General features: G+C 45.0%; 1 protein-coding gene and 1 long non-coding RNA gene across 3 annotated transcripts in view; one reads left to right on the forward strand and one right to left on the reverse strand.

Annotated features, from left to right (window-relative positions):
* LOC114896314 overlaps positions 1-16139 on the reverse strand; it is an 88837-nt gene that overhangs the window by 47290 nt on the left and 25408 nt on the right. The gene's annotated exons all lie outside the window — the stretch shown is intronic.
* On the forward strand, positions 981-5108 carry TCF21 (transcription factor 21). 2 transcript variants are annotated; one of them, XM_029224292.1, is made up of 3 exons: positions 981-1830; positions 3595-3692; positions 5090-5108. In XM_029224292.1, the coding sequence occupies exons 1-2, from the start codon at positions 1381-1383 to the stop codon at positions 3682-3684; spliced, it is 540 nt and encodes a 179-aa protein (XP_029080125.1). In that variant the 5' UTR covers positions 981-1380; the 3' UTR covers positions 3685-3692; positions 5090-5108. The 2 variants fall into 2 exon arrangements, with proteins under 2 accessions (XP_029080125.1, XP_029080124.1); XM_029224291.1 differs by lacking the exon at positions 5090-5108 and having other exon boundaries at positions 987-1830; positions 3595-4161.

Below are 16139 nucleotides of genomic sequence, written 5' to 3' on the forward strand. Positions count from 1 at the left end.
CATCGATGTCATTCAATCTCTTGGTTTCTGGTTCCCTTTGCTTTTCTACTTACTCCCCAGATTTTCTTCTTCTCCAGGAAAGATGGTCGGGGCTGGAGTTAGAAATGGAAAAAAGAACCTTCTGAACAGGACATTTTGCTTAATGTTTTGTAATGTCAGCTTTACATGCAGAACCCTGGTAGCCAAGAGGATGTAAGGAGAAGGCGAAGGCAGCAGGCAGCACTGGGAGGGAGGAAACCAGAAGTCCCGGACAAGGTGATGTCTGAGAGCAACTAACATTCTTAAGACAATATTAACTGCATTTCTAGAAAAAAATTTAGGGGAAAGTTTTAATTTCATTAAGAAAAGGTTATAGGTTTTAGTTTCATTAAGAAAAGATTATCGACTAACAAAATGTTTCCCACACACCAGTATTACTCTATCTCATTTCCTCCACTCCCCCTAAACTGTGTGTGGTTGTGTGTGGGTGTGCAATGGTCATGTCTGTTCGTGTACACACCGGCAGTTCCTCGATATCCTTAAAGTGACCAGGTGTAGATGGATTTTTTGGTACTTTCTCTGTCATCACCCTAATGATCCTAGAAAGCACTTATTGTCTTAATTCACCAGAGTTAAGGTGTGAAGATATCTTGGAAAAGCCACAGAGTCTTAAAGGGTGTTGGCAGGAGGTGGTTGATCCCTGCCTGCATTTTAATTGGTATTTTCTGGGGGGAAGCGGGGAGCCAGAGGATGCTAGTGAGATTTGTGGGTGGAAGGCCCAGAAAGAGCAAAAGGATGTGGTCGTTTTCCTAAAGTTCTCAGTTTCAGGCAGCTATGACCTGTTAAGAAGGAAAGCGGGCCTTAGGAGATGGGCCGCCCCCGGAGAAGGAGCTTCAGTAGGGCCCGCTCCTCCCCAGACCGGCCAAGAGTGGGAGAAGGTGACTGGTATTTGCGTCCTGCAATGGAGTTGATTCACATTAAAGGCTGGAAATCAGGGGCTGTGCGTGAGTTTCCCTCCGGTTGTGAAAGGGGTCTAAGAGAGTTGCTGGGGCCTGGCAGGCCCCTCCCCTGGGCTGCAAGGATCCGCCTCTATTCCCCAGATAAATTCCTAGTGTCCACCAAATTCCTCAGCGCTCTCTCACACTCCTCTACGGCCACGACTCCGGGGGTGGGGAAACAGAGCGTCGGCTTCCTGCCCGCAGAAGCCCTCGCGGCTCCTTCTCAAGACTCTGCGAAGGGGAAAGGGGTGTGAGACCCAACCAGACCCGCAACTCCCGGCTCCCAAGCCGAGGTGGCTGCCCCACACTCCACGTTCGGGGGGTCCATTGGTTTCGGGGTCTCTCTCCTCTCTTCCCTTTCTCCTCTCTCCCTTCCCTGTCTCTCTCATCCTCTCCCCCAAACATGTCCACCGGCTCCCTCAGCGATGTGGACGACCTTCAAGAGGTGGAGATGCTGGACTGCGACGGGCTGAAAATGGACTCGAACAAGGAGTTTGTGACTTCCAACGAGAGCACCGAGGAGAGCTCCAACTGCGAGACCGGCTCTCCCCAGAAGGGCCGCGGCGGCCTGGGCAAGAGGAGGAAGGCTCCCACCAAGAAGAGCCCCTTGACCGGGGTCAGCCAGGAAGGGAAGCAGGTCCAGCGCAATGCGGCCAACGCGCGCGAGCGGGCCCGGATGCGGGTGCTGAGCAAGGCCTTCTCCAGGCTCAAGACCACGCTGCCCTGGGTGCCCCCGGACACCAAGCTCTCCAAGCTGGACACGCTTAGGCTGGCGTCCAGCTACATCGCCCACTTGAGGCAGATCCTGGCCAACGACAAGTACGAGAACGGTTATATTCACCCGGTCAACCTGGTAAGTTCTCCGGTGCGGCGGCGGCGTCCCGGGGAGGGGGGCGGGGGCGACCCAGCGCGGCTGCAGTGGGTCCCCGGTGAGAGGGTGCGCGCCAGCCTGGGAGCCGCGCATCTTAGTCACCGCCAGCCAGCGTCTCTAGGGAACCGGTGCAGGCGATCCCCACACGGCCCTCACTCTCTGCCTTCCAAGCCGCGGGAACGCGTTGATTTCTGCGAGTATTTGACGTGGCAGCCCAATTAGGAGTTTGCAGGCGTATCGAGCTGGCAAAGAGGAGGGATCCCTCCGCATTCGCGCCAGCGCCTTCAGGGCCGGTGCGGGACAGCGAACACGGACAAGATGCTGCGCGCTGAGGCGGCATTTTAGTAATCCTTTTATTCTTTCAGCTGAAGAGTAGAACTTGATTCCCCGCCCCCTCTAATTCCTGTAAATAAGAACAGCCAACTCTGTTTCTTTCCCAAGGATATGTAGAACCTTTACATATGGACACATCATGCCCCCCCATAATTGTCACATAAGTCCCCAACTATTTAAATATTCTGCACTTCTCCTACAGATGGATTAACATTCTCGAATCCCAGAATTTCTAGCAAATACCAGCATAATCAGAACATTATCACGAGTATTAGTGTAATAAATAATATTAAAATAGGTCACTCTCCTTCAAGTTTAAGAACATGATACTTTTTATCTTAAAGAATAATGCTCATTGAGTCTAATATTTTTCTCAACCGCATTTTACTGTTTAAGAACTATATTTTAATTCCTTTTTCGTTTGATTTAATTTTAAACCTTCCAGGGGCTAAAGAAAAACAAAAACTACCACCTCTGTTTATATATGATAAGAAGGAGAGGTTTTCCTCTTAAAAGTCTTCTTATCGGTGGGCACTAGAGAGAGAGGTTTGAAGGTTTGAATTGTCTTCTCTCTGAATTGGTTTCAGGAATTGGGGGGGGATGCAAAACCACATTTTGCTGTGAAAAATTTTTTTCCTTCTAATTAAAAGTCAGGGTTTTTGAATGAGGAAACAGCTTTTTAAAATCTGGAACGAAAATGAAAGCAGTGTCTTCATTTACAACTGCTGCTGCCTTCATCTTGGAATAAGAAACTTAAGGGAGCTTTATTATACACAGAACGGAGAAGGGAAGAGAAAGCTATGCTTGCTCAGCCCAGCAGGAACACAGTGTGAAAACACACGGCTATATTCTTTTATTAACATTATTTGTTTTTAAGAGCTGGCGATTAATTTAGAAACTGTGGTTAAAACCGGCGTTTGTGATGGAGGAAACTAAAGATAGAAGTAGGGAAATCCATGGGGGTGAAAGAGAGAGGGCTGGGAAGCCTGACCAGCACGTCAGAAGAGGGCCAGCAGGGCGCTTCACCTTGAACCCGGCGCCCAGTGGCGCGAGGTCCTTCTCGGCTTCCCTGCTCCGGTTCACCCTAGCATCTGCCTCCGGGCTGTGGCAGGGCAGGAGCCACTTTGGGCTTTCCAAGCCTCTCTTGGGTTTCACTTCAAACCCAGGGCGAGCCCCTCTTTGCTCTACCACCTCGAGCTGTGGCTTGGCGCCAACGCTGCTTTCTGCTTTACCCAGCCACAGGGCGCACTATGTCACCGGGAAAACTGCAGAGATAACGGGCCTCTCCAACTCACTGCCTGCCCCCCACCGCGCCCTTTCCTTTGGGCGCCCTTTCCTTTGGTCTCGGGCTCCCGCCTCATCCCACCCCTCCTCCATGGCCACTTACCTCCTCCACCCTCTTCTCTCCTGCAGACGTGGCCCTTTATGGTGGCCGGGAAACCCGAGAGTGACCTGAAAGAAGTGGTGACCGCAAGCCGCTTATGTGGAACCACGGCGTCCTGACCTTGGAGGTGCGAGTCTGGGAAAGGCGCGCTCCCGGGGCGGGGGGTGGGTGGGGGGGAGCGGGCCCCGGGAAGGCGACCCTTGCCCTCCCTGCTCTCTGTCTCTTCTTCCCCCTTGCAACTCTCCTCTCCCTTTCCCACCCCTCGAGAACACTTTACAGCGACGAGGAGATTCGTTTCCAAACCAGAGGACATCAATTGTACTTACAACGATTCCCATCTATTTAACTTTATTAACTTCTACCGTGAATGACTCTGCGAGCCTTGCTGGTCCAAGTGCAATATGTAATTATAAATATATAAATAGATAATAAGAGCCTATCAATGTGTATCTTTTGTACAATATGTTGTAAAATGTAGATCATAGAATAGCTGACTTTGACAGTCACATTTATAAAGTAATTCACTTAAAGATATATATTTTTTTCAAACAAGTTTTGCTACTTTCAAAAATAAATCTTTCTTTATATTGCTAAAAGCCCTGACATTTGGTGTGATTTTTTAAAATATATATTTGGAATAGAAAGATGGGGAACTATGGGGGAGCTATATAATAAAAGTTGTTCTTTTGAGTCTCAATCCAAACTTCTAGAGATAGACAATGATTAAATACGATTTCCACTGTGAAGGTGCAGATCATATTTTGTACTGAAACCTCAAAAAGAAACTAGTCCCTCAAGTTTGCACGTTACTTTTCAGACAACTAGAAATAATGTAACTGTAAACAAAGAAAGGGAAGGATTAAAGTTATTAACAGTTACACAATTCAAGAGAAAAACACACCAGAAAAGAAAAATCTGATTTTCAGTTATTCCACAGTTTAATTGCTAACACGAGCAGGAAGGTAAACTCCACATTCTATAACTTTCCAGGCGCGTGCATGAACCCAAGCAACCCATAGCTGCAAAACAGTGAAGAAATACTGGGAGCGATGAAGAACATAAATGCCATACCTTTGGAATGTGTTTTACGATTTTCAAAGGGCTGCAACGTGTATTTTATATTTCTTATTAATAATTGATGATTACTTATAACAACGCGCATGCCTGCCTTTCGGTTACATTAGCCAGCGCGTTCAGCTCCTCTCCACGACTTCCGGTGGATTGGGTTTTAATTTAAACATCTTCCAGGCTATGGAACAGCTCGTTGGGGAAGATTAAGTTGAGATAAACAGAGAGGCGCGTCCGAGGAGCCTGGGACCGGGTTCCCTCTCTGCCCCAGCGCAGCCAGCGGCGGCCGATGCGCCAGATGCCACCGGGGCTGTTTAATGTTCGGGGTTATGACCGCAGTGTTTACAAGACGTCTTCGGTTATTTATACTGTTATTCCTCGCAGAGGGCCTTGAAACTTCCGCTTCATTTGCTCTTTCTTTTCGATTTTTTTTTTTTTTCCTTTTTCTCGGCTCAGTTAGGTACCTTGAGTAAGGGCTCCCCCGCTCTTGCACTTACCTTCAACCAACACCAAAGGCCGCTTAGAGGGTGGAGCCCTCAACCTGGACAGCAGGGAAGGAGCCGGCGATGCTCTTGACCCGGGGAACCGCTGTGCCAGGAGGGATGTTCTCTGCCAGAGACAGTTACCACGTTACCAAGTCCACATCTCCATTCTCCAAGCGCTGGGAACGCGGGTGACTCTTCATCCACGTAGCTGTCATTCACACGTCGGAGGACCTCTCAGGGTGTCAGGCTTCCCTCCCAGCCCCTTAACCCCCTACCCGGACTTGACCCTCAAGAGAGCATTTTAAGCTTTGGCCACCTCCACCTTTCCCAAATTCGCTTCTACCAGAGCGATGGACCGTCTACCCTCACTTCACCGATCCACAGTTCAAGTCAGAGATGCGTCCCAACGTGATTCAGTTGTCTGCGTTTCACGTTCAGCAAATTTTCCAAGCTCCCACTCACGTTTTTACAATAAATACTCAAAATTCTGAGCACTCTACGCAGGCGGCCCCCTAGAGAAGAAATTCCTGCTTGCTCATTCTTTGACGACCCCCAACCGCAAAACAATTTGTTAAAAAAAGTCCTCATGCCTCCCTCCGACAACTTGCAGTCTGTGCTTTCAGCATGAGGCCTGAAGCTGTGCACGCGGGACACGCAAGTTAAGCCCTAATTTTGCGTCCAGTTCTTTCCTGAAAGCGTTTGGATTCTCAGTTCTCTCATCTCCAAAAGTGGGGATAAACGTGATTATAATGATAATAATAATCGTACTCATACACTTCCTCTTTCACCTCACAAAGCCTTAGTGGTGCTCAAATGAAGTTATAGTTTTGCAACTGCTTTGCAATGGAAAAGATCCGTGCACATATTGGTCACTTGTACTAAGTGGCTGGCGGTGAGCTGCCTATACTAGACCCGACCAGACCTGAAAGTACTCAGGCAGGAAGCTCGAGAGCATGCACAAGCGAGGGTCTTTTTATTGCAGGAACCAACACACCCCTTCAATGCAATGTTGAAGGTTACAACTTTCTCTCTCTCTCTCTCTCTCTCTCTCTCTCTCTCTCTCTCTCACACACACACACACCCCTTTACCCCTCCTCGATGTTCTCCCATTTTGTCTAGAGCTTTATACCAATGTGACGATTTCCTAGAAATCCAGAGTCCAGAAAAATTCAGAGAACAAAGATAGGGAGTGGGACCAGCAAATAGACAGGCCACACTGGTGCCTGGCTGTCTGGAAACCCTGAGCACAGGGGTCTCAGCCTTTGAGCCTGGGCACACTAGGGGACCCAAAGGTTGTCCACAGAAAGGAGCAAGCAACATGGTGGGAATGACAGGGTTGTGGCTACCACTAGCCCTGGCGCAGGACCACCCCCCTCTACACACACATCCACAGTCTAAACATCTCTCCTTCCCATGGACCCTTCTCTTCTGCCAGGTCGTCAGTCCTCCTGCACCCACCATGCCCTACGTCCCAATGTCTGGTGCTCTTCTCAAGCCTGTCCCAGCGGGGTGTGACTTTGAGCCTACCGTGCCAGCACAGGTACTTGGCATGTCTCGATTTTAAAGGAGGCAAGCGGTATCGGAAGGAGTGGGGGACCCCCTTTACCACAAGCCAGATAGTTAGGGGTGAGGGAGGTGTGACCTCTCAGTTATAAAAAGTATCTTAGAAGGTGCTTTCTAAGATACTCTAGAAGGAGAACAACCAAAGCAGGTTGTAGAAGGCTGGAAGGAAAATGACATGTTTCAAATAAGCATGTCTGTGAGTTCTCAGGAGGAGGAGACAGATACTGAAAGTGGACTGAAGCTGGGGAAATCCCTTCTCCTCCCTTTTCTCTCTCTCTCTCTCTCTCTCTCTTTCTCTCTCTCTCTCTCTCTCTCTCTCTCTCTCTCTCTCTCTCTCTCTCCCTCTCTCTCTCTCTCTCTCTCTCTCCCCCTTCTGATTGATTCTTATAGGCAACTCACTGTGCTTCCAGCAGTCTTCCCCACTGTCACGTCAGACTTCTTTCTAAACAGATAAGTGGTAAACAAGGTTGGTACCTGCTAGTTATATTTAGTGATCAGTGAGAAACACTGACCAGGGAGGCTTTTGAGCCAGTGATTCCTGGGTGTGTATGGGAATCACCTGGACAGCTCCTGGAAGTAGAAAGTTGGGCTCCATCCATCGAGTTCCAGATTCCAGAGGTGTGAGGTGGAGGTGAGGCCCCAGAATTTCTACTTCTAACAAGTTCCCAAAAGATGCTGAGGCTACTGGTCGGGAAACCACACGCAGAATCACTGTTTGGGGATCTGTCTCATTAAAGAAACAAAAGGCGTTGAAGCGGAGAGAAAGAAAATATTTGGGAATTACTTTTTCTTAAGAGGCTGCATGTTCTGGGCTCCAGTTTCATTTACATTTCTACTCGCTCCACGGTGGCATGCAGTGTATTCTTAACGCTTAAATGCCGATCAAGACATCAAACCACTCGTCCTCAGAAAATATTAATAAAAGATTTGTGCAACCCTGGTGTATGGATGTGTGTGCGCGTTCGTCTTGAGCTCTCAAAGAGATTTCAGGTGATGGATTAAAGGCCTGGATGGATTAGGGCCCGGCTGCTGTTGGCTCCGTTGCGACCCCTAAGGGGGAGAGAAATCCGAGCGCGCGGGACTCATGCCCTCTACAACTTCTCGGTTGCGCAGAGGGTCCCCGCGGTCCAATCCAGGTCAGCAAAGCTTGCCCCTTCACTCCAGGGGGAGTATGAGGGTTTGCTCTGGGCTGGGGCCCTGTGCTTCCGGCTGGTGGGAAGTCAGCCTGGGGTTGAGGTGCAGGGTCTCGAGCTGGTAGGGAGAACGTGGCAAGCGCCGGGTGGGGCTCTCGGGCAGGAAAGGGCCCCGAGCCAAGAGGCGGCGTAGGGAACGGCTCCTCTGAGGCTTTTCTACCCGGGAGACAAGTTTCTGGAAGTGGGCGGGAGGAGAAGGATGGAGAATCCGATTTCGAGCCCCAGCCTACACTGCCTCCTGGGTCCGCATCCCTTTCCGGGAGCCGCCTCCGAGACAGCCGGGTGCGTGTGCCAATGCGGACTGGCCCAGCGCAAAGACACCGCCCAGGGAAGCTTCTAGGGTAATGACCCTGCTCAGTCAACAAGGAGAGGCGCAGACTCCAGCCAGCTGGCGAGAGGAACTTCCTTTCTTAGCTTTGCATCCTTTTCTCCAAATTCTGGCGATGCCCTAGGAAACTCGCACGGTGCCAGTGGCATTCTTGAGAGCCAGGCTGGCTTCCTCCAGGCGTCGGGGTTCCGGGCGCCTTTGATCTTTCTATCTGGCAGGCTCAGCTGGTCCACCTCCAGCCCGTTCATGGGAATATTAACCACCCCAAGGACTAGGCTACAGATCCCTTCCCAGGGCAGAGGGAGGAGAAAGGGGTGGAAAGGGCAGAGAGAACAGTTGAGAATGTCTTCGAGTTATGAGACCAGACTCCTCGAGGCGACGTCATCTCATCCATTGTACCCAGCATCCAGCTTAGCGCCCGACACCTCAATACATGTTGAACCGCCAGTGAATCATTAATTCTGAGGCTATGGTGAAGGAAGAAGTTAAATACAAGGCAGGCAGGTGAAGCAAAGAAATTGACAGTGGGGCTGTTGCCATGGTTAAATTGAAACAAACCAGGACGTCCCTGGTGGTCCAGTGGGTAAGACTCCGGGCTCCCAGTGCAGGGGGCCGGGGTTGGATCCCTGCTCAGTGAACTAGATCCCACATGCACGGCACAACTAAGAGTCCGCATGCCGCAACTAAAAGATCCCGCGTGCTACAGTGAAGATGGTGCAGCCAAAATAAATAAATAAAATATTTAAAAAAATAAAATTTCTGAAAAAAAAAAAAAACAGAAAGAAATGGAACCTCTTAGTTGAAATCTGGGTGTATATTTAAGAAAAGAATAAAGCAAGCAGACATCTTGGGACCAGATGGCATCAGCTGGGGATGGGTTGTTTGAATTGTCCTTGCCCCTGACACTCAGATGAAGTCTGTTCTTTCCCCTCCCAGTAGAAGATGACATTATTAGTTTTGAATTTATATGGCCCTTAGGTCAGAATCATTAGCTTAAAAGGTGTTTTGAAGAGTGGAGATAATTTGAGAGACTTTATAGGATAAAATGTAGACTATACAACTGAAAGGATCCTTATTTTAAAATTAATCCAGGTAGTGATAAACAAGTAATTTGTTGCCATTTGTGTGGGTTAGATCTACATCTAGTGGAGGGTATAGCGGAAAAAGCTTTTGACTGAATCCTTGGGCAAGAAACTTGACCATTTAGGACCTAAGTTCTTCCATCTGAAAACATGGGTATAATAATGACTGCTTTGCAAATGCTACCCAAAAGGCAAAGATATACGAAGCAACCTAAGTGCCCATCAACAAATGACTGGATAAAGAAGATGTGGTATACATATACAATGGAATACTAGTCAGCCATAAAAAGAATGAAAATTTACCATTTGCAGCAAAATGGACGGACTTGGAGGGCATTATGCTAAGTGAAATAAGTCAGAGAAAGACAAATACTGTATGATATCACTTATATGTGTAATCTAAAAAATACAACAGACTAGTGAATATAACATAAAAGAAGCAGACTCACAGATATAAAGAACAAACTAGTGGTTACCAGTGGGGAAAGGGAGGAGAAGAGGGGCAATATAGGGGTAGGAGATTAAGAGGTACAAACTATTAGGTAGAAAATAAGCTACAAGGGTACATTGTACAACATGGTGAATATAGCCAATATTTTATAATAGCTATAAACAGAGCATAACCTTTAAAACTGTGAATCACTATATTGTACACCTGAAACTTACATAATACTGTACATCAGCTATACATCAAGTTAAAAAATTATTTTAAAAAAGGTAATGATTGCTTTGGTAAGATAATGTATGTGGGCGATGTCTGGTACATCATGGGCACTAATTAATATTGGTTTTCTTCCTTTCCTCTCTTCTTCTTCTGGTCATTAAGTTATAAAAGTGCCTGAAAGAATGATATGCATCTCCCCTAAATAGTTATCTACCCAGTAGTAATTATTGAGTAGAATAATTACTATATAGAATTATTAAATTCTCAGGAGAACCCAGTTGCTTCAGGTCATTTTGAATGTGATCAAAACAGACCTCACCACCTTGTCCACAGTGGATCCTGACCCTAATTTCCCCCATGACCCTGACCAGGGATCAAAGCCATGCCCCCTGCATTGGGAGTGTGGAGTCCTAACTGGAACACCAGGGAAGTCCCCGGTTCCTAACTCTGTATTTCAACATTTATAACATTATCAATAACAGGTAATCATTATTTTCTTTCATTTCTCTGTTTCTTTACTTAGTTTGTACTTATCCTCACTAGCTCCATGAGGGCAGGGACCATGTCTGACTGATCCACTTTTGTTTCCCAGCCCCTAGCAGAGTGACAGGCATGTGGTAAGTGTTTGAAGAGGACTGAACGTATAAAGCTTAATAATAGGCTTCTTAGAGATACCTCTGTTTTCTAGGTAAGTTCATATTGCATTGCTATAACCAAAGGCTGGTTTAAATATATCATCTAATTTTAATTTTAGAATTTGGTAATGGACACGTATTCTAAAACTAAAAATAAATCTATAATGAAAAAACTCACCATCAATTCTGTTGATGGGGAATTAACCTGAAACATTAGTCCTCACCACATGCGGATTCTCCTTTTAGCACTAAATCCCAGGAAAATGTCTATAGTAAGTACTATGTCTTTCAAAACAACGCATGTCTCCCTTCAGTATTCTTACTATCCCTGGGGACCAGTCACCTCTAAACTTTTCTGCTTGGTTCCTGGAATTATTCACTAATGAATCTTAATAGAACGTTTTTGTTCTTCTTTTGCACTTTATGTGAATACCATCTTCTGCTGCTGCCCTCTAATCTCTCACTTTCAGGCATCTGTCACCCACTCAATAGCTCCTTCAACTTTTTTTTTTTTTTTTCTTAACAAGCATTCTTTCTCTCCCCACCAAGGACTAAAAAGAAACCCAAGACATCTCTAAACCCAGGAGAATTTTTTAAACCAACAGGGGTCACTTGGTTACATGGAACAAAAATCCCTTCAAACTGGCTCAAATAAAAAGGGGAATGAGGCATTGTAAAGATAGTACAAGGACTCTGGCTGACATCTCCAGGCAAAAAATAAACAGTAGGGGAAAATCTATTGGGAAACTGAAAGTCAAGAGTACAACTCCCTTCCTCTCTCTCTGGAGCTCTCTGGGCTCTTATCTCTGCTTTCTCTGCCAGTCTTCTGCATTTCCTCTTTTGATTTTCTGTGCTGACTTACTTTCTACTTCTCCTGAACTTTTTATTTCAGATGCAACTTGTTTGTTAGGTTGCTATGGCCCCAATTCTATAAGAACATGCAGTTGTAGGCTCTACTATCCAAAATTTTAGTCTCAGCACCTCTTAATTTGAATTCTTAAGATAAGGAATATGCATATGGACTACTATAGACTCGTTCTAAGAGGCTCTGATTAAATTCCCCAGGTCAGTTGTATGCCTCTTGTCCTGTCAGCTCTGGTTGGCTGGGGATGGATGGACAGGTTGCCTGATGGCTGGGGCAGATTCTTTTGAGATGTAGGCTCTGGGTGAGACAGGAATCCCAAATCTGTTTGCTACAAATGTAATCTAATGCAATCAGGGTTGAGGTGTCTGCATATGGGCCACCTGGTTTTATTCTGCTACACCAATGGTGAGCAACATGTGTTTGGAAAAAGGTCATGTTGTATTTGTAATGGGGGGAAAGGGTAGAGATACCAACATCAAGAAAACATATATACATATAACCAAATGATCTACTTTATGGAATAGAATAATTTTATTGAGAAAATCACCACTGGTATGCCAGTGCTATTACTGGGCATATTTAGGAAAATGCTAACTCGTATAGATTCAGCTTTATTAATTTTCTTCATCCATCTGCATTACACAGAGACCATGCATATGAACAATCATATTTCATCTTCAAAACAACCCTAACTAGAAGGTATTATCACCCTTACTTTTCATGTAAAGCAGCTGAAACACAGAGAGGGGAAGTAAATCACCAGAAGATATATGGTGGATTAGTGGCAGAAAGCTGAGTATAGAATTTTTCTACTTAATTAAACTGAAATGGTCTCCTGCCTTGAAAATAGGAGACTCCCCAGGATAAAAGAAATTAAGGATGGGTTATAGGATAGCCCTATAAAAGAAAGAAATCCTTACAAGAAGGGCAGGACATGATGCTTTTTTCAATCAGAATTTTTGTTTTATACTCATTTTAAAAACTCTTTTAGACTTACTAATATTTTTTATCCTCTACCACTGTTAAAGATACAAAAAAGGAAACTATAAGCAAAATAAGTTAGTTAAAATAGTCCAAAAACCTGTTTTGTAGTCAGAGTGGAATTCATTCTGAATTATTTATTTACTCCACCATTAAAATCTAGTGATTTTCCACCCATTACGTATCAGTTTTTGTCATGTAATAAACTACCCAGAACCCAACGGCTTAATGCTGTAAGCATTTGTTATTGCTCATACATCTACAAGTCAGCTGTGCAGTTCTGCTGATCTGGACAGGGCTATGCTGTTCTCACTCAGCTTGCTCATATATCTGTGGTTGGGGGGCAGTTTGTCTGAGAGCTAGCTGGTCAAGGATAGCCTCACTCACATGTCTGATGGCAGGCTGGCTACTGGCTGAAGTGATGAGGGTGACAGAGCCACGTGTCTCTCATCATCCAATAGGCCCGCATGTACTTGCTTCCATGGTGACTGGGGAGGGAAGAGAAACTCACAAGCTTCTTGGACTTGGGTTCAAAACTTGCTAGTGTCACTTTGGCTGCGTTGTATTGGCTAATGCCAGTCACAGAGCATCCTAGGTTCAAGAGGTGGGGAAACAGATGCTACTTCTTGATGGGAAAAGCTGCAGTCACATCGCATAGAGCATGGATACAGAGAAGGGTGAGATTTGGGACCATTTTTATAATTAATCTGCCATATTAAGGTTTTCCTAAAACTTCTTCATATTCAGAGTCTAGCCGTTCTGAATTATTTCCCACTTTGAATTGTCAATTCCTAGTGCTGTACCACCCATTTTGTCCTCTGGGTTACAAAGAATATTTCTTAGAAGATTTTTCCTCTATAATTACTGTGATTTTCTTCCAAGCCACTGATACACATTCTGCAAATTTCAGTGCTTACCCTTTCTTGATTTTGTCAGAAGGAAGGATAAAGAAAATACCAACAAAAGTTAATCATACCGGGCTTCCCTGGTGACGCAGTGGTTGAGAGTCCGCCTGCCGATGCAGGGGACGCGGGTTCGTGCCCCAGTTTGGGAGGGTCCCGCATGCTGCGGAGCGGCTGGGCCCGTGAGCCATGGTCGCTGAGCCTGAGCGTCCGGAGCCTGTGCTCCGCAACGGGAGAGGCCACAGCAGTGAGAGGCCCGCGTACCGCAAAAAAAAAAAAAAAAAGTTAATCATACCCACTTTTCTTTTACCTATTCTTAGAAATTTGGAGGTTCTTCTGACACTAGTTTCATTACTTGACATGTATAAGAGGATGAATGGTGGCCTCAAAGACATCAGATCCTAATCCCTGAAAACTGTAAATATTATCATAATTGGAAAAAAGTCTTTGCAGATGCAATTAAGTTAAGGATGTTGAAATGGAGAGATTATCCTTGATTATTTGTGGGCCCTAAATGCCATTACAAGTGTCCTTATAAGAGAAAAGGAGAGGGAGATTAGATACACAGAGGAGGAAAAGGTCATGTGAAGACAGAGGTAGACATTAGAGTGATGAAACCACCAGAGGCTGGAAGAGACAAGAAATGGATTCTCCCTTAGAACCTCCAGAGGGAGCGGGGCCATACATACACCTTGATTTTGACCTAGTGAATCTGATGTTGAACTTCTGGCTGTCAGCCAAGAAAGGGTAAGTTTCTGTTGTGCTAAGGCACCAAGTTTGTGGTCCTTTGTTACAGCAGCCACAGGAAACTAATACAGCATGTGACAGGCAATCTGTTGCATGTATCTCAGTAACAAAATGTAACAGGGTCATCTACTTATGGTTTACTTCCTTTCTTAAGTTCTATAAAGCATCTGCACGTGCCTTTGCAAGAAAGTACAGAATTATGGATATTCCTCCAATGAAAAATGCATTTGTTCCCGTACTTTAGTTCTCTATTTCCATGCCTTGCTATGCATAACAAAATTATATTTATTATTGATATCTATATACCAAAATAAAATTTCTTCTGATGCAGTACAATCTTTTTTTTTTTTTTTTTTTTTTTGCGGTACACGGGCCTCTCACTGTTGTGGCCTCTCCCGTTGCAGAGCACAGGCTCCGGATGCGCAGGCTCAGTGGCCATGGCTCACAGGCCCAGCCACTCTGCGGCATGTGGGATCTTCCCGGACCGGGGCACAAACCCGTGTCACCTGCATCGGCAGGCAGACTCTCAACCACTGCACCACCAGGGAAGCCCAGTATAATCTTTTAAAAGACATTTTCCATGGCAATTTAACCCAGCATGGATAATACCAACAATATAGAAAATTCAAACAAATAGACCAGTGTTAAGGCGCATCTCAATTTTAGAAATGTGAAAAATAATGCATCTTAGAATGATGATATACAGTAGCTCACTTCATCCCATGCATCATCACTGAGTACCCAGTGTATGTAGGACCCCGTGTTACACACTGAAAATAGATAAGATGACACCTTTCTTATCTCCAGCTTAGGTCTTACTCTCCAGTAGTTGCAGACTTTCTTCTCTGCAAGGACCTGAAAGAGCAGGGCAGTCTTGCACCTGCTGTACCAGTTTCCAGAAGGGTGGGCTACTGGGACATACTGGCTGCTTCTGCCACACTCTAAGTCAGTGCTGCAGACAGCTCAGCCTGTCACTCATTAAGCTAGTCCAACATGGTGCACTGCCTCTACCCCAGACTAACCAATCTCCCAGGAGTGAACAAATATCTGGGGAAGTGATTTCAAAACGTCACTTTTTGTATCCAAGGTGGTTGTCCTGGAGGCTTTTATTTTCCCATAGCTAAAATTGGATCTCAGGCCATTTGGAGATTGGCTATATATAGTGGGCCACCTTTCTACCACACTGATATAGGCAGTCATTTTGCAAATATGTGCTCTCGGTCCAAAGCAAAACATTTTCAGGATATGATAGGTGCATTAGCAGAAACTTATGTTCACTACTGGAAAATCAACACCAGAACTATGAATGATAGACCATCAGAGTCAGCCATGCCCTATAATAGCTGAGCGTAACTTTTTTATGCCTTACCTTCCAAGCATTCTGCATCATCTCAGGGGCCTTCCCCTCAAACAAGTATGAACTTCCCAAAGCTTTTTATCTCCAGAACCTGTCTTTTGCTTTTTCTTCTCTTCTGAATCTTATAAGGCAACTCATAAACTATATGACACTGAATTCCACTAACTTTTTCAATATTACATTATCAGGTATACTCTAGTTTATTAGGATAAGATATTTTTAAGTGATATTTTCAAAAGCTCATAGACACCATGGTACTCTTCCCTCAAACCAATAACACCAGACTAATTATTTTAAAAAATCAGACATATCCAAATTAATAGATATTCTGCAAAGTATCAGTACTCTTCAAAACTATCAAGGTCATGAAAAATGGAAAGACTAAAGAAACTGTCATAGATCAAGGGAGATTAAGGAGACACAATGACCAAGTAAAATGTGGTATCCTGAATAATATTTTGGAATAAAAAAAAGCCATTTGGTAGTGATAAAGGAAACTAAATAACGTATGGATTTAGGATAATTGTACCAATGTTAATTTCTTAGTTTTGACAAATTGTGTATGTAAAAAGTTTTAAAATAGGGAAAGTGAGTTAAGATACAGAGTCTATAAAAAATTTTGCAACTTTTCTAAACATCTAAAAATTTCCAAAGTAAAACAATAAAACATTTATTAAAAAAAAAAAAAAACCAAAAACTCATAG

Source organism: Monodon monoceros, unplaced genomic scaffold (assembly GCF_005190385.1).
Source record: "Monodon monoceros isolate NGI ecotype Baffin Bay Population unplaced genomic scaffold, NGI_Narwhal_1 Super_Scaffold_15, whole genome shotgun sequence".
Taxonomy (NCBI): Eukaryota; Metazoa; Chordata; class Mammalia; order Artiodactyla; family Monodontidae; genus Monodon; species Monodon monoceros.

Coding starts and splice junctions, on each gene's coding strand:
- TCF21 (XM_029224292.1), top strand. CDS start 1,381: ATGTCCACCGGCTCCCTCAGCGATGTGGACGACCTTCAAGAGGTGGAG. Junction 1,831..3,594: donor ATATTCACCCGGTCAACCTG/GTAAGTTCTCCG, acceptor TCTCTCCTGCAG/ACGTGGCCCTTTATGGTGGC.